Here is a 17883-nt window from a genome sequence, read left to right as displayed (position 1 = left end):
AAGCAGGGAGCTGGATGGGAAGCAGGGCCGCCGGGATTAGAACCAGTGACTATATATGGGATCCTGGCGCGTGCAGGGCGAGAACCTTAACCACTACGCCATCACGCCAGGCCCTCTTTCATTGATTCTTGTCCTAGTATCCATAAAAGCTGTTTCAATGGGAACTCTCTGTTATTACTTCACAATGTTAACTTAAGCTGTTCTGAAATCTTTTTTTTTTAAGGCCTGTTTCACATGTGCCTTTGGGTGACGGGGAGTGAGGTAGTGAGTTTATGAGATACCAACGAGTGATGTGGATATGGCCTTGGAACCAGGGTAAAGAATTTCGGATTTGATTCTGTGCATGATAGGAAGCCATTGGAGGGTTCTGACTAGTTAGATGACATGACTTGGCCTAATGTTTTAAAAGAACAGTGGGGATGGGGAACCCAGCCGCTGTTTGGCCCAGTTGTTAAGATGCCAGTCTGGAGGGGTGTGTCTCACATCCTAGTTGCTGTGTTTGCTGTTTGGCTCTGGCTCCTGGTTGAAGTTCCTGAGGAGGCAGACTCTGGGAGGCAACAAGTCACAGCCTCAGTAGCTGGACCGCTGCCACTTGTGCAGGGATCCTGACCTGTGGCTTGAGCATGGCCCAGTCACAGCTGCTGTGGTCATTTGGGGAGTAGGCTAGGAGAGATTTCAAAAAAAGAAAAGAAGAGAAAAGAAAATTGATGGTGGTGAGTAGAGACCAGGCTGGGATGGTGGGGCACGGGGAGTGGAGGCAGGGAAGTGTTGGAATCCGAAAAACCAGTAGGAGCCTGTAGGCAGTTTGGATGGAGATGGTGGTGTTGGAGACATTGATGAGCATTTCTGGATCCTTCTTGAATGTGGAGCCAGTAGATGTTGATGAATTGGACCTGGATGTGGTAGTACTGAGAGCTGACTCCAAGGGTTTTGGACTGAGCAGTTCTTAGAATGCAGTTGCCATTTACTGAGCTGGAGAGAAAAGTGAGAAGAACGGATTTGGTGGTGGTGACATCTTAATGATTTGTGTGATCTTTTAATGTGATGAAATAATGTCAGGTGGAAAAGATATTTTTCCCACTTTGTTTTTTTTTTTTTTTTTTACTTTATGTTAGTATTTTTGAAAAAGATTTATTTATTTATATTTTTTTATTTATCTTTTTTGTAGAGGGGGAAATATGAGGTTCCTAAGTGGCTTTCTCCCAGTAGCATTCTGCTTCTTCAACAAATGCTACAGGTAAACTTTGTTACTTATTGTTTATACACTACAAATCTACTATTAAATTGTTTGATCCAACTTTTAAAATATTGATATACCCACTACATTTATCATTACCTAACAGATTAGAAAAGATTCCATTCATTTTATCTACCTTGAAAATATCATTTACTGGTTCCATTCTTATGTTGTAAATTGAATTAAAAAAAAAACTCTAGTAAGTATTTGCTGATGTTCTTTTTCTTACTTTTCCTTGAGCCTTGTCCATTTTGTTTAGCCAGCTTGTGCTTTTCTATTTTCTTGTTCCCAGTATACGTGTTAGTTATATAGTAGATACTGAATAAATGCTTGAAAAAGCTGATGCATAATTGACGGGGCACTGGGAGAGTTCAGTGGCTCTGATATTTTAGCATCCAGTTTCTGGATGGACTGCTTGTTGGGCCCCATCTCCCATAGCGTCTCATTCAATAGGTTCTGGACACAACTAAGAATTTCCTTTTTTTTCCTTTCTTAAAAAAAAAAGTATCTATTCATTTGAAAGCCAGAGTTGAGGTGGGGGAGAGAGCTCTTTCATTCACTGCTTCACATTCCCGAGTGGCTGTCAGCCTGAAGCCGGGAGCCTGGAACTCCATTCAGGTCTCCCACATGGATGGCAGGGATCCAGGTGCCAGTTGTGTTAGCAGGGAGCCGGGTTGGAAATGGAGCAGCCAGGTCTCGACTCAGCACTCATGAGCCGCTGTTGTAGGTGGTACCTTAACCCATACTGCCGCAACACTGTCCCCATGAATTTGCATTTCAAAAAAGCTCCCCATATCCTGCTGCTTCTTAGGGCCATACTTTGAGAATGGCAGATTTAGTGGAATGCAAATCAGGATGAAAGAAGAGAAGAGTGCTGGAGTATCCATCCTCCAGCCAGTGGGCATGCCTGCTCCATGGTCTGACCCATAAGGTAGGGATTTGGAGCCTGGCCTCTCTTGCCATAAGAGGACAAAATGAGATTAATAAGAGGAATGTGAAAATCTGAGTACCGTATTAGTGTAATGTTGTTTTCATTAAATATTCAGAGTATCTTCCAGTTTTTCCATCTATTAAGCCATCTCCAGTTTTAATTCAGAATTTACCTCGGGCTCAGCCACCTCGATTAAGTAGGGCCGGGCCACCAAATCTCCGTAATAAGATTGAAAACCCTCTGCCTTTCTTCTAGACTTTAAAAAAACTTAATTTTTGTTGATTAATTTTCCTCTCCTCACATTTGAAAATTACAAATGGAAAAGAAAGGTGTGCTTTTCAACTTGTTCTGTGTGATTGTAAGCTCATCAGAGGTAGAGATTGCATATTTAGTATGAGTGCCCTGCATTGTGGCTGCTTGAATATTAAATTGGTGAATATTTTCCATGAATAGGTTTTCCAGCATAAGACTATTACATCATACAATAGATTGACTGAACTTCATGAATAATGTCCATACCAATGAAGTTCATGTTTGTTAAACACTTATCTTCTGAGCTTTTGTTGGTTGGTATAGTGGTTTTTTTCCCCCTGTCTATTGGCTTTTTAGAAAGAATTTATTCCAAGGCCATTTTAAGGTCTTTGACAGTATTTTTGTGATGATAAAGTTTACATCTGTTCAGATGCATTTTGAGTTCTTGGGAAGAAAGTTGTTCTGTATTCTCTATTTGAAATGTTAATCTCTAGTGACTTCTTAATGGCCACTAGGTGGACCCAAAGAAACGGATTTCTGTGAAAAATCTTTTGAACCATCCCTGGATCATGCAGGATTACAACTGTCCTGTTGAGTGGCAAAGCAAGAATCCTGTAAGTAAAATAATATTGCCTGTTTATAAAAGAAGATGTGTTTTGCAGGCTTACTTATTTATTATTGGTGTTTGGGAGACCTAAGACCTGATTATACATTTGCCTGTTTATTGCTAGGACATTGGTCCCCTAACATGGGCTACACGTAAGAATCAGCTGGAACATAAATAAAAAATAAATGGCTGCTTCTCATTCTGGAATGCTCAAAGTTTCTTGGTGTCTGCTCTGATCTTGGAAAAGTTATTTAACTTTGTTAGGCCTGTCTGTCTGTTAGAAGTAGGTTAAACCTGTTTTACTCTCCAGAGTGGTTACAAGGATATATTGGTTCTGAAACTTTTTAGTCTGAGAACCTCCTTGTCCTCCTAATATTTATTCTTTGTTTTAAATGTGATAGTAGTTACATATTGTCAGGGAAAAGTAACCATTTAAAATAAATTTAGCAAAAAGAGTGGCTTGTTTTATATCTTTTCAGATTTTTTTTAAGTCAGGCGTAGTGGAAGACACTTACCTAGTCATGCGTTTCTCTGTTCAGTCTGTTTGAATATCTCGTTTTGATTAGTCACTGTGTTGATTTGGACTGAGGTACCAGCAGTTGTGTACATCGTTGCTTCTATACCGATGGCAGTACAATGTCAACACTGAAAAAGATGAAAGAATATTTTAGAAATCATTTTGACAATGAAGACCGTCTGAGATCCACAGACCATACTTTAAGATTCAGTCCTCTGTGAGAGTGTGTGTGTGTGTGTGTGTGTGTGTGTGTGTGTGTGTGTGTGGTGTGTATGTACACATGCAATAGTAATTTTAAAAATGCTTAGTACTATACAAATTTAAGCAATTTGAAAATAAGATGTATTTATTTATTTGAAATGGAGATCGGGGAAGAGAGAGAAAGAAAGATCCTCTGTCCACTGGATCACTTCTTAGATAACTGCACCAGCTAGATCAGGCTCCTGCTCCACCTTGATCATCTGGAAAATGAACCAGTGGATGGAAGATCTGTCTGTCCACCTCTTCCACCATAACTGACCCTCAAGTAAGTAAATCCTAAAAATAAAACGAAACTGGGATTTAGGCTGAGTAGTCCAAATCTCACTGAGAAGATTGGTAGGCCTCCCTGTGTCCATTGGACTAGCCTGGCCGTTTTCCTATGGCAAACCCTAACATCCAAGCATCGTGTGAGCGTTCCCTGCATTGTGCTTACTGATGTCTCATTGGCCAAATCAAACCACATGGCACAACCCAGAGCCAGCACAGACAGTGTCCTGTTCAGGGTCAGTGCGATGCTTTTCCTCTTCCTCTGTTTAGATATGGGAACCAAGAAATGATAAGAAATTTCAGTTAATTCAGCAAGAGTGGCATTAATTTATGTCTTTGCATATCTTTAAAAGATGACTTAAGACATATTTACCTGCTTCTGCATTCAGCCTGCTTTGAAATGTTGTTTTGATTAGAGCATTTGAAGAAAGTTTCACACAGATGTGTAATTAGAAAATGGAAAAGTATTTTTAAAAAGTTTTTAAAAGATAATTGAGTGTATACTGTGATATTTCACAAAAACTTGCAGTGGCTGGGCTTTGTGTGTAGAGCAACAGGATAGTTTGGAGGTGTACTGAGACTCAGCCCAATACAGTTACTGTATATCAATGAGGTATGAGTTTCCTGAATAATCACACAAAAATTGTACATGTTTTTCTCAGTGGCCTTCTGATGCTTGGAAAAATAGATGGTTTACTTCAGACCCCTTCTTAGTATTCTGCCCATTATTTAAGCCATGACAGCTGAACCAAAATCTCTCCTCATTTTCCTGTGACTACCAATTCAAAATTTCTCTGGCCCTCCGTGGTATCTTGATACCAGTTGAATGAATACAAGTGAATTCTAGTGTTACCAACACCAAGAGCCTAAGAACAGCACAATGTACAGGTGCTTGAAGCCATGCACCTGGTGGCCCTGGGAAACCAGGATGTGCCCCTTGGCAGGTGGAGGGAGTAGGTGGCGCAGATGCCTGCATTCAGCCATTGGGGGTCATCATTTCTCCATGTGTGGAGGCTTTGCTTATCTTCTCAGCCATAGTTCTGTTAGGATGGAATATGCTGCTATTTGTAAAAGAGCAGTTATCAAACAATCCAGAAAGTTGTTTCAATGTCGGCTGCAGTATAAAGTGAAATATATAAAATTGAATGCTCCGAAAACAGTACAGTTTTCCTTATATCTTAATGTATTAATTGCTAATATTTAACAGATACTTGTGCCATTATAATGAGCTATTTGTGTATAATGAATTAAAAAGATACAGTGTAATGTATATAGAATTCTTCGGATAGTACATTTCTGTGAGTTTTTATGTCTTAATTTATTTAATCCTCACCAGCCATCTGAAGTAGGCACTATTTTTTTTAAAGATTTATTTTATTTTTATTTGAAAGGCAGATTTACAGAGGGAGAAAGAGATTTTCTACCCACTGGTTTACTCCCCAGATGGCTGCAGTGGCCAGAGTTGGGCCAGGCTGAAGTCAGAAGCTTGGAGCTTCTTCCAGATGTTCAATGTGGATGCAGGGGCCCAAGGACCTTGGCCATCTTCGCTTTTCCTAGGTGCCATTAGCAGGGAGCTGGAGTGGAAGTGGAGCAGTTGGGATTTGAATGAGCTCCCATCTGGGATGCTGGCACTACAGGCTGAGGCTTAACTTATTATGCCTAGCACCAGTCCCTGAAGTAGGTACTGTTATTGCTACAGTTTGGCACAGAATTGTTAAGTGACTCACCCAAGGTTGAACAACTACCAAGTATAGAACCAGGATTTGAATCCAGACAGAAAGGCTGCAACCTGGGAAGGATCTGACAGGGCAGCTGGTATAAACTCAAGGCCTGTGTCCTGTCTGCCTGGAGTGTTTGTGCTGTGTGATCTTCCTTCAGTGGGATCACAGAGCATGGTAAGGTGGTGTGGTAGGAAAATAACCTTGGGTTAGGAATGAAAACTAACAGTGTTGGATGCATCACAATCACTTCTGAGCTTCCACTTTATCACCCCTCAGAATGACTTTTTTAATCATTATTTGTTTGTTTGTTCTGATGAGGTGTACATAGTTGATCAGGTTGAGCACTGGGAAAAGTGGACCAGACCGTTGTTTGCATATTCTCTTTTACTTCCTGTATCTGGGAGAGAGGGGATACAAGGGGAAGAAAACATGTCCAGGTTCCCCAACCACCTCAATACCCGGGGGTGACCCCCTCAGAATGACTTTTTTTTCAAAGAGTTATTTATTTTTATTGGAAAGTCAGATTTATGGAGAGACGGAAAGACAGAGATAAAGATCTTCCATCCAGTGGTTCACACCCACGTAGCCGTAATGGCCAGAGCTGAGCTAATCTGAAGGCAGGAGCTTCTTCTGGTTCTCCCACGTGAGTGCAGGGTCCCAAGGCTTTGGACCGTCCTCGGCTGTTTTCCTAGGCCACAAGCAGGGAGCTGGATGGGAAGTGGAGTTGCTGGATACATACTGGTGCCCATATGGGATCCCGGTGCATTTAAGATGAGGATTTAGCTACTAGGCTACCACGCTGGGCCCCCAGAATGACTTTCTAACGTCAGTCTCTTTGGCAAGTTTGGGATATGTTTTGCCATTTATGGAGTCCTTTACATGCTGTGCCTTACCTGCCTTTGCAGAGCTGTTGCAGAGTCCAGGGAGTTAAATACAGAAGAGGTATAGAGATTTATTGTTGCTTTTTGTTCCTTATTCTATTTTATCAAGAATGAAGTATAAAATATTCAGATTTACTTGGAGTTTTAAGATATAGATGCCATCCTGCAACTCCATGCATGATCTCCTGCCTTTTTTTTTTTACACTGTTCTAGTACCCAAGTATTGTATCAAATAGAAGTTATAGTCAGTTCCATTTTCTGCCCTAGTGAACAGGAAATATAGTAGGCACGGATAATCCAAAATAATTGGCTCGTTTTTTTGGTATGTATTTTTGTACTTAATTGAGTATGTGTGGCTGAAGACTCAGCGCACATGAGGCAAAGTATTGAGCCTTTTTGGAAAATCCAGCCGTTGAGATAAGCCATGTTTTTCAGACCTTGGTGTCTTTTCCAAGGCACCCTTTTCATATTTTCCACTTCAGAAGCCTGGGGGAATTGATAGCAGCTCCTCTGTATCTTGTGGTCAAGGCACTGAGCAGCAGGCTCTGGGAGAGAGAAGGAGGTTTTAGGGCAGTCATTGGAGACCAGTCGGGGGACCTCAGGGAGCTTTCCCTGTTCAGTCGAGCAGTAATGACTGGCTGTTAAAGTGTCTGAGCTTCTGAGGTTGAGACCATCCTGAAGGGGCATCTGCATTTCTGGGAGCTCCCAAAACCAGAGCAAGCCAGTGCAGACTTACCCTTAGCGCTTTGCGTGGTTACCATGCCACTAAACCTTTGTGCTCTACTTCCTCTGTAACCCAGGAGGCTGGACTGTACCAGCCAGTGATGCAGATTGTCTCAGCGCCTTTGAGCTGCTGTAACAAAATACCATAGCATGATGGCTTAGAAATCTCGGCGTTTATATCTGAGGATTCTGGAGACTGGGAAATTCAAGATCTAGACCTGAGAAGATGGGTGTGTGGTGAGGGCTTGAGTTCTGAACTACAGACGGGGTTTCTGCTGCATGGAAGTGAGGGAGCTCTCTGGGGTTCCCATGGAGGAACCAGAGCCCACACATGACATAGGCGCCTAGCAGAAGCTCTGATGCCATCGCGTGGTGATTAGGTTACAACAGGGGTGTTTAGGCAAACAGACATTCAGACCATAGCAAGATCATTTTCTTTAGGGTCTCTCTTCATCGTAGTAGGTGTGGTGTCCTGCCTTGTGCTGGACAAACCTCCGTCTCATGTAATGTCTGAGTACCTCATCTCAAGGTTTGATGACAGTGATAGTTTGAGGAATGTGAGCGACAGAAAGGGGCAGATCATTAAAATGGTGGCAGAGAGGAAAGGTTGCATAAATAGGAATATTTAGGAATGTTTAACTTTATTGAGAGACCCTATGTCAAAGAAGTGGAACATGACTGTTAGCAAAATTAGTGACCAGTGTCTTGAGGGCCTGCTCTGTTTAGGCATCATGCTAGGTGCTCTCCTTGCGTTGTGTGTATTGTCAGACATTGTGCCATCTTTCTATAGATAATGGAACTGAGGCTTAGCAAGGTGTAGTAACATGCTCAAGGGCCCCCATTACTAAGTGACGGCTCAGTTAAAGCTCAGGTCTAACTATGGACCCGTTAGCTGTTAGGGCAAACGGACTTACTCATGGTGGATAGAGCTCGGGCAGCAGGAGAGAGAAGCTACCTGTGCCGCCAGGTCCTGCTTCCCAGCAGAGGAGAACTTTACATAAAGCATCACTTACGGGGCTGTTAGGAGAACGTTCTTACTTGTGTGGAAGGAGACACTTTAAAACCACATTCCTGCTGATTCTCCCATGTGGTCCCTGAATTTCTGTCCAAAACATTCCTACCTTTTTCTCAGTAATCCTTATTTAATTCATTTCTGGCCACATCTTTGATGAGATCCCATAATGAATACCTGGAGAGTTTTTATCTTTAATCAAAACAAAATTTGTATAGAGACTCTCATTTTTAGAATGATGGCCTCAAGGGGAATGCATGATGGTGTAGTGGTTCAGCTGCTCTTGGAATGCTGATGGCCTGTTTTGGAGGGCCAATCTGAATCCTGTCTCCTCCACATTTTTTTTTAAATTGTTATTATTTTTTTAATTGGAAAGGCAGATATACAGAGAGGAGAGACAGAGAGGAAGATCTTCCGTCCGATGATTCACTCCCCAAGTGAGAGCAATGGCCGATACTATGCCGATCCGAAGCCAGGAGCCTCTTCTGGGTCTCCCACATGGGTGCAGGGTCCCAAAGCTTTGGGCCATCCTCGACTGCCTTCCCAGGCCACAGGCAGGGAGCTGGAAGGGAAGCGGGGCTGCCGGGATTAGAACCAGTGCCCATATGGGATCCCGGGCGTGCAAGGCGAGGAGGATCTTAACCACTTGCGCCACCGCGCCGGGCCCTCCACATTTTTTTTTTTTAAGGTTTATTTATTTTTATTGGAAAGTCGGAGAGAAGGAGAGACAGAAAGAGAGAAAGATCTTCCTTCTGCTGGTTCACTCCCCAAGTAACTAACAGCTGGAGCTGAGCCAATTAGAACCAGAGCCAGGAGCTTCTTCAGAGTCTCCCACACGGGTACAGAGTCCAGAGGCTTTGAGCCATCCTCTACTGCTTTCCTAGGCCACAAGAGGGAGCTGGAAGGGAAGTGTAACAGTTGGGACACTAAACTGTCATCCATATATGATCCCAGCAGTTGCAAGTCATGGTTTATCCACTAGGCTGTCACACTGGGCCCCTGTCCCCTCCACTTCTAATCCAGCTTTCTGCTAATGCAACCAGGAAGATAGCTGCTGATGGCCCAATCACTTGGTTTCCTGACACCCATGTGGGAGAGCAGAATGGGATTTCTGTCTCCTGTAGTTGGTGTGGCCCAGCCCCTGGATGTCGTGGGCCTTTGGGGAGTGAACAAGTAGATGATGTTATTTCTCTGTCACTGTTTATTCTTTTTCTCTCTCTTTTAATTAATTTTTACTTAGTTGAGAAGGATGCACGCCCATGTGGACTACCAATCACCATTTAGAGTGAGAATGGTCAAGGATTAGGGGAAAGTAAATGAGACCATTGTTTCAAATTTTCTTTTTCTTCTTCCTGTATCTGGGGAAAGAAAGGAGAGAAGGGGAGAAGCCGTTCTGATCAACCCAACCGCATCAGAAAATGGGGATGGCCACCCAATGTCTTCCTAGGGTCCTTGATGTGGAATACACACCAAGGGTTCCGCTCAAGTGGTTTTCATAATTCTATAATGCTGTCGATCTTGCTGATTCAAGGATGAGAAAACCCCCAAGGTCCATTGACTGGTATAGTCCACATTAGAATCTCCATTCGCCCAGATATTTGCTGTCAACACTTGACTGGGGTAGTTGTCCAATTTGTTCTCTTCTGCTTACTCTGCTATGGTACTAGATGTCCTCTGCAGGCTCCAATGGACTGCTCTATTTTCGTTGTGCATCTATGTGTGCTATCCACTGCTCTGTCTCAGCCACTGAGGAGGCCCAGTTCTGACACATGCATTCCACAGTCAGACCATAGATCCTGCCCTCCTCCTCATGGTTGGAGTTGAGTCCAGCAGCTCAGTTGCGGGGGATCCCCAAAGAAACCTCATTCGAGGTGATCCCAGACCTTACTCTTGTATTTGCTTGCCAGTATGGAGTCCAGCTCAGTCGGTCACCCACATCAGCCTCCACACGTACAGGAGTGGTTGGAATTGCTGAGTCAGTTCTGTCTCCAACCCCATCTCTTATGCAAACCAGTGGATGCTACAGCCCAGTCCAACCCTGCCCACCACACACTAGTCCCTCATGTACACCAGTGGGAACTGCAGCCTAGTCAGAATGACCCCCCATTAATCCCTATCAGGCCCACCCCCAGCCCTGGCTACTGTGTTTGTCAGTATATGCAGCAGATGGGTCCAGTCTGTTCTACATCCCATTCAGCTCTCATACACATCCATTGGCATTGGAGCCTAGCTCAAACCAACTGACCTCACTATCCAGCCCACACTCGTGCTGGCAGGTGCCACCACTTGTCTAGCCAGGGCTGCACATAGCTCTGGTTCTCATGCTCACCAGTAGGAGTTGCAGCCCATCAGAGAGGTGCCCATAATTTCCCTACTGGACCCACTCCCAGCTTCTGTGGTCTACTCTGACAGGATTTGCTCCCAGTCCCAGCACTTGCCAGCTGATGCTGCAGCAAAACTCAGTCAATCTCCTCTCACTGAGGCTCATGCATGCACTAGTAGATACAGTTGTGTAGCCCAGCCTGGCTCTCTTCACCCAGTTCACATGCAGGTGAATGGGAGTTGTAGACCTGCCCAGCCTGCTCTGCCCCCAGGCCCAGTTCTCACACTCACCAGTGGAAGCAGTGGCCCAGGAGGGAAACCCATGCTGCCCTTCCCTTGGGCTTGTCCCACCCCACTAGGTCTTGTGTGTGCAGGTGGGTACTGACTGTGGTCCAGTCTGACATGGTCTGCCTCACCTAGGAATTTGTTGGTGGGTGCTGTAGTGTGGCTTAGCCTGGCTACACCTGGTTCCAGCTCATGCTGGTGGATGCTGCAGCCTGGCACAGCCGAGCCAGCCCTCAGTCCCACTACTAATGTGAACTGGCTGGTGTTGCACCCCAACCCAGCTTCCTGCATCCCATTCTGGTTCTCACTCAAACCAATAGGTGTTATGAACTGGCCCAGCTGGCCTGCCCCCGGACCTGACCCACACGCATGCCGGTGGATACTAACTTTGGCCTGATCTGCTCTCTTCCAGCCTTGGTTCTTGCTCTCACTTGTAGTGATTACATCCTGACAAGAAAGCTCCTCTTTCTTTTTTCTTTTTTTAAAGATTTATTTTATATTTTATTGGAAAGGCGGATATACAGAGGAGAGACAGAGAGGAAGATCTTCCGTCCGATGATTCACTCCCCAAGTGAGAGCAACGGCCCATGCTATGCCGATCCGAAGCCAGGAGCCTCTTCCGGGTCTCCCACACGGGTGCAGGATCCCAAAGCCTTGGGCCGTCCTCAACTGCTCTCCCGGGCCACAGGCAGGAAGCTGGATGGGAAGCAGGGCTGCCAGGATTAGAACCGGTGGCCATATGGGATCCCGGGGGCGTTCAAGGCGAGGAGGACCTTAACCACTTGCGCTATCACACCGGGCCCATAGCTCCAGTGTTCAAGTCCCCTCCCGGGGCAGGTTCCACACAACACCTGTAGCTTCTTGGCCCAGCCTGACTTGGTCTGTCTCCTGTCTTGGCAAGAACAGTGGCTTTGTCCAACCGACCCACACCAATTCTGATTCTTACTGTTGGATTCTAAAGCCCAGCCACAGCTGGTCCACACCAGACACAGCTCTCCTGTGGTTTAGCAGGTGCCAAGACCTAGCCCAGCCTAACTTGCACCACCTTGGCTCTCATGAACACCGCTGGGCGCTGGAGTCTAGCCCAGTCTGGTATACCCCAGATTCAGTCCTAATCCATGTTGAGGGACACTGTAGTCATATTAAGCCCAGATTGCTGCACCCTGTTCCAGTTCTCACGCTCACCAGTGGAAACCACAACCTAGCCTGGATATCCCCTGAACTTCCCAACCAGGCCTGTTAGCTGCCACAGATCTTGTGAGTGCCAGTGATTGCTCTGACTGAACTCGGCATATCCCATCCCTCGTCTTGGCCTTTGCCATTGGATACTGCAGCCTGGCCAGTCCTGGCCCCAGTCCCAACCCCAGTCCTGGCCCTAGTCCCAGCTCTCACTGGCAGGTGCTGCAGCTTATCCCTGCCCAGTCTGTTCCCATTCCTGACTCATGCAAACTGGTAGGTGTGATAGTCTAGCTTGGCTTGACCCACATTCCAATCTGGCTCCTGCACATGGCAGGAGGCTAAGGTTCGCCTGACCCTGCCTGGTCTGCCCTTCTCCCTGCCCCCACCCCACAACCCACACACTTGCTGACACTTAGAGCTGCCTTGCCTGGCTTGACCAACACCCAGGCCTGAACCACCTGCTCACCAGTGGGAGCTACAGCCCATCAGGGCAGTTTCCAAAGTTTCCCCACTAGGTTCACCCCTGGACCCAGATCTGTGCCAGCAGGTGCTAGGCTCTTACTTGGCATAGTCTGCCCCCTCTGCCTCAGCCTTTGTGTAAGTTGTTGGATGTTGCAGTTTGACCCACCCCACCCTCTTCTTGGGTGTAGCTGTTTATGCTGCAGCTTGGACCAGCCTGGCCTGTTCCCAACCCCAGTACCCATGAGTGTTGTTGTGTTCCATGGTTATGCCTAGCTCAGCCACCCTTTACTACCCACAGCTGTTGAGCAAACCAGTAGAAATTGCAGTTCCACAGAGCTGAGCCCACATATCCCCCATTGTATCTGTTCCCAGAGTCGGTTTTCTCACATGCTACTTAGTGTCATGGCCTACCCTAACATTACCCATCCCTTTTCCAACATTTACTGGCAGGTACTGTGATGTAGCCTTACCAGTTAGAACCCCAAATCTAGCTTTAATGTGTGCGGTGAGTGGTGGTTGGTGGTGGTCTATGCTAACCAACCAGCTCAGGTCTGCCACATGGGTGTGTGCATCAATCTTACTCAGAAAGTTCCTTTAGCTTCCCCCTTCCAACCATTCTGTCTCAGCCCCCTTGCTTACCTGCAAACACGGTGACCTTGTCCGTGGAAGACCCTCAGAAGCCATTCCTTACCTGCAGCATACTCCCTCAGCAGTCCTCCTTCTCACACATCCCTTTACCTCCCTCGTGGGCAATCCGTAGTCCTTGTTCTAGGAGTATATGGATTCCCCAGCCCTGTATTCTGAAGCCCTGTCTTCAGTGGGGTGGTGTGCTGGCTTGGAGCTCTTCTTGCCCACTAGGGTCTTAAGCTCCTGGCATATATGCTGGTCTGGGACCTTAGCCCTCCGCCTGTCCAAGATCTAAGTTCATTTGAAGTTTCCCAAGCCTGGTGCACCAGCAGACCAGGCCAGCATGCCAACTTGGGGCTCTCCCCTCCTGCCTGTACCCTGCCCAGGACTAGGCATGTGAGGAAATCCCCAGGCTCACTCCATTTGCTTAGGTGTGAGCCCTCAGATTCCCACATGCCTCTGCCGTCCCCCAGGCCCCCTGGGCACCCATGAGCCATGCACCTGTGTTGGCGCAAAGCTCTGTCATTCTGGCTTTCAAATAAATACATAAATAAATAGATAATTAACCTTAAAAATAAGCAAATGTGTTCTACTGCCTTCAGCAAACTGATGGTTATGCAGTATCTATCACACCAACGCAGGGGGTCTAGAATTGTGGAGAGGATAAACATAACCTGAGATACAGTGTACTTGGAGCTTAAGCCCCTCCTGCCAGGCTCTTGTGCAGTCTCTGACTTGGGTGACGGGAGGGCTGCTCCCTGATGAAGGTCAGTGCAGGTCTGGGAACAGGGAGGAGGTGCTACGGATATAGTCGCTTGACTCTACACTGGATTCTTAACAGCCCAGCAGAGGTTGATGGGCATGGGGAGAACTCAAGAAGGGCTCATTTTAAAACACTATTGTCTTGTACTTTCATCTTCAGATGTTATGAGGAACGGTGATTCTTACTCAAAGTTTGACAAACTCATACTATTTTTACATATTGGCATTTAACTTAATAAAATACATTTTAAAATTTCAAGATCATAAATATATTTGTAGTCATTTTGTTGATACTTCATTAAATTCTTTTTTATAGTTTATTCACCTGGATGATGATTGCGTCACAGAACTTTCTGTACATCACAGAAACAACAGGCAAACGATGGAGAATTTAATTTCATTGGTAAGAATTACAACAGGAATTTAGCAGTAATATTTTTTGTTTTACTCTGCTTGAAAGTATATTAGAAATAATGCAGCATTTTTTAGAGCTGTGATTTTATCATGAATATAAATACAACCAACTCTTGTTTTACATTTATGTGTGGTTTTTACTTAGTTCTGTTTTGGTGCCTGATGTGTGTCTACTTTGTAAAAAAAAATCTTGGACTGGTTACATGGTGTAGTAGGCTAAGCTTCTACCTACGACACCAGCATCCTATATGAGCACTGTTTGAGTCCTGTCTGCTCCACTTCCGATCCAGCTCCTTGCTTATGGCTGCTGCAGAGAAAGCATTAGAGAATAGCCCAAGGCTTTGGGCCTCTGCACACATACAGGAGAACTGGAAGAAGCTCCCAGCTCCTGGTTTCAAACCTGCCCAGCGGCAGTTGTTGCAGTCATCTGAGGAGTGAACCAGCAGATGGAAGACCATACTCTGTCTTTCCTTCTCTGTGTAACTCTGCCTTTCAAATAAAGATAAATAAATCTTCTAAAAAAAGAAACATCTTAGCCATTGGAAAAAATAAGTAAGAAATATAAGAAGTCCATAGAAACTGGCAGTTCCAGTTTTGGTCACTTTAGTCCTCTGACATAGAGCTGTGACTCTGCTGTGGAAATAAGGTAAGCGCAAAGCGACTTCCTTTTTGCCTTCAAGCAGCTCTTTTGTGTGACGTCACTCCTGAGCTTGTGACCCACGTGTGGTGCTGAATCGTTCTCGTTCTTGATGCCTGTGCTTTCCCGTCTGTCCCTGAGAGCCGTCCTGCATTACTGTCTCAGTGACGGTTGAGGATCATAACCCAGCTCTGCTCCTGGACCAGTACTGTGTCTTTCATCACCTAGTTTTCATTTTTCTATTCTTTAACTTGTCATATAGAAGCCATAACCAGATTTTTATTTTATTAAGAAAAGCTTTGCTAAAGGCATAGTTCTTTTAAGTGAGAAAGGGACATGAAGGGATTTTTTAAAAATTTATTTGAGAGAGGAAAGGCAGAAGGAGGGAGATTTTCCATCCACTGTTTAACTCCTAAATGTCCACAGCACTTGGGGCTGGGCAAAGAAGGAAAAAACCAGAGGTAGAATTCAACCCTGGTCTCCCATAGAGGTGGCAGGAGCCTAATTACTTCAACACTGCCTCCCAGGGTCTGCATTGGCATGAAGTTAGAGTCAGGAGCCAGAGATAGGTGTGAAACTTGGGACCCTCTAAAATTGGATGCAGTTATATCAACTGGCAACTTAACCTACTCCCAGGAATTCATTATGAGTGTCATATTAAGCAAACTTTACAGTAAGGTGTAGTAGAACTAAAGTCTTTCTTTTTTTGTTTGAGTGTGTGTTGAATATATGTTTATTTGAAAGGCAGAGTTTACACTGAGGAACAGAGATATTCTGTCCACTGATTTACTTTGCAAATGGCTGCGGCAGCTGGAGTTGGGCCGTTCTGAAGGCAAGAGCCAGGGGTCTCTTCTGGGTCTCATGCGGGTGGCAGGGCCATCTTCTGCCGTTTGCCCAGGTATGTTTGCCAGGAGCTGGATCTGGAATGGAGTATACGGGACATGAACTGTCACCCACAGTGGGTGCTGGCGTCACAGATGGCAGCTTTAGTCACCAAAGTCACCAAACCACAACGCCAGCACTCTAAATTCTTATGTTCCATAAAAGAACATATGTATATTATATCTAAAGGTGGGGAAAAGGTAAACATATAAACAGTGACTTTAGCAGTAAGGAATTATGAGTAAAAAAATAGCTCATAGTGGTTCTTCCTGGAGAGTGGGAATTGGGTGGTGTCATACCACAGGGGTTGCAGTTTATTTTACTTATGTGTTTGTAAAGCTATTGACATTTTGAATTTTGAATATTCGTGTTATTGGAAAATAGTCATTTAAAAGAAAACATCATTATAACAAGCGATTTTAGTTTTCAAAACGACTTGATTTTCTTTTTCTCTAGTGGCAGTACGATCACCTCACAGCCACGTATCTTCTGCTTCTAGCCAAGAAAGCTCGAGGAAAGCCAGTCCGTTTAAGACACCCTTCTTTTTCTTGTGCATATGCCAGTACTACCCCAAAGGTGAGTGTTGTGAGTGTTGGACCTTTTGTGTGAACACCTGCTGGTCTTGCCACGTGCTTGCTCTGTTCATGATAAAGTAATTGCTGTTACCGTCTATCTCCTGTATAATGAGCTTATACCCAATAATTTAGTTAATTGGGTAGCTATTACAGATAGATATTTTATTGACAAGAAAGAAATAGGAATAACAACATTTGGGGTTCTTATATCATGCAAATCATTAAGACTTGAAATAGCACATAGACTTCATAGGGAACGTAATCTTTAAAAAGTTCATGGGTGGAACAGGCATTGTGGCACAACAGGCTGCTGCGTGGCACGTGGCTGTCATTTCAGAATGCCTGGTTTGAGTCCCAGCTACTCTGTTTCTGATGCAGTTTCCTGCTAATATGCCTGGAAAGCAGCAGATGGCAGAAATAAAGAAAAACCATCCCTCTTCTGGTTGCTTCCCGAGTACCTACAACACCAAGGCTGGACCAGACCAGAGCCAGCACTACTGGTCTCCCATGTGGGTGGCAGGGACCCAGTTGTTTAAACTGTCACGTGCTGTCTCCTGGGGTGTGCAATAGCAGGAAGTTGGATTGAAATGGAGCTGAGACAGAGCCTGGCACTAGGGTATGGCATGTGCATGACTTAACTGCTACGCCAGATACTCAACCCTGGATTTAGATTTTTTGTAGTTTTCTCACCCTGCTGCTCCGTGCAGCCAGTTCTAAATGATGATCATTGGCAGTCCTGGGACCTCTGTAACTCTGGTTGAAAAGGTAGAAAGATTGGTGGCAGAATCCATATTGTGTGTTTGAATAGTTGAGTTACTAAATTTTATTCTTGAATTTTTGAATTAGGAAAGGACAGCAGGTTTGATAAAGAAGGATGATACATGAGAGAATCAAGTAGAATTTCCTGGCCAGATTAACACCTTGTGGGAAAAGGAAGGAAGAAGAAACAGAAATATCTAATTATATCCCATGGTCTTAGACTTCTGTATATATCTAATATACCCATAGTTTGTTGAAGGAGGATAATGAAGAAAAATAAATTACTGTGATGGTGGTGTTAACAGGATCCCAATGTCCTGTCCCCAGGAGATCTTTCGAAAGTCTACTTGACTCCTGGTGAAAATGATTAACTACTCTGTGTGTCCTCATAGATAAGAAGCCTGTAATTCAAAGCATTTGCTTTCCATTATCTGCTTTGTCAGAGCTTCTTATTTGTAAATTTGCAAAGGAGCTACCAGGCATTACAGCAATTGTATGAAGATAATAAGGTAACTAGCACATCCTCTACATAAAATATTTAAAGACTCTGTAATTTAAAAAAAAAAAAAG

The 17883-nt window shown here is 44.7% G+C and overlaps 1 protein-coding gene across 7 annotated transcripts in view; it reads left to right on the top strand.

Moving 5' to 3' along the window:
* MELK (maternal embryonic leucine zipper kinase) overlaps window positions 1–17883 on the top strand; it is a 51901-nt gene that overhangs the window by 17489 nt on the left and 16529 nt on the right. For all 7 annotated transcript variants that reach the window (XM_041004356.1, XM_041004357.1, XM_041004351.1 and 4 more), the window contains 4 exons: window positions 1169–1237; window positions 2936–3034; window positions 14363–14449; window positions 16436–16555. In XM_041004356.1, the coding sequence (XP_040860290.1) occupies window positions 1169–1237; window positions 2936–3034; window positions 14363–14449; window positions 16436–16555 (375 nt within the window). The remainder of the gene's footprint in view (window positions 1–1168; window positions 1238–2935; window positions 3035–14362; window positions 14450–16435; window positions 16556–17883) is intronic.

The sequence above is a fragment of the Ochotona curzoniae genome, unplaced genomic scaffold, assembly GCF_017591425.1.
Source record: "Ochotona curzoniae isolate NIBS_2020 unplaced genomic scaffold, NIBS_Ocur_1.0 scaffold_3208, whole genome shotgun sequence".
Classification (NCBI taxonomy): domain Eukaryota; kingdom Metazoa; phylum Chordata; class Mammalia; order Lagomorpha; family Ochotonidae; genus Ochotona; species Ochotona curzoniae.
This window is presented reverse-complemented; position numbering and strand designations above follow the sequence as displayed.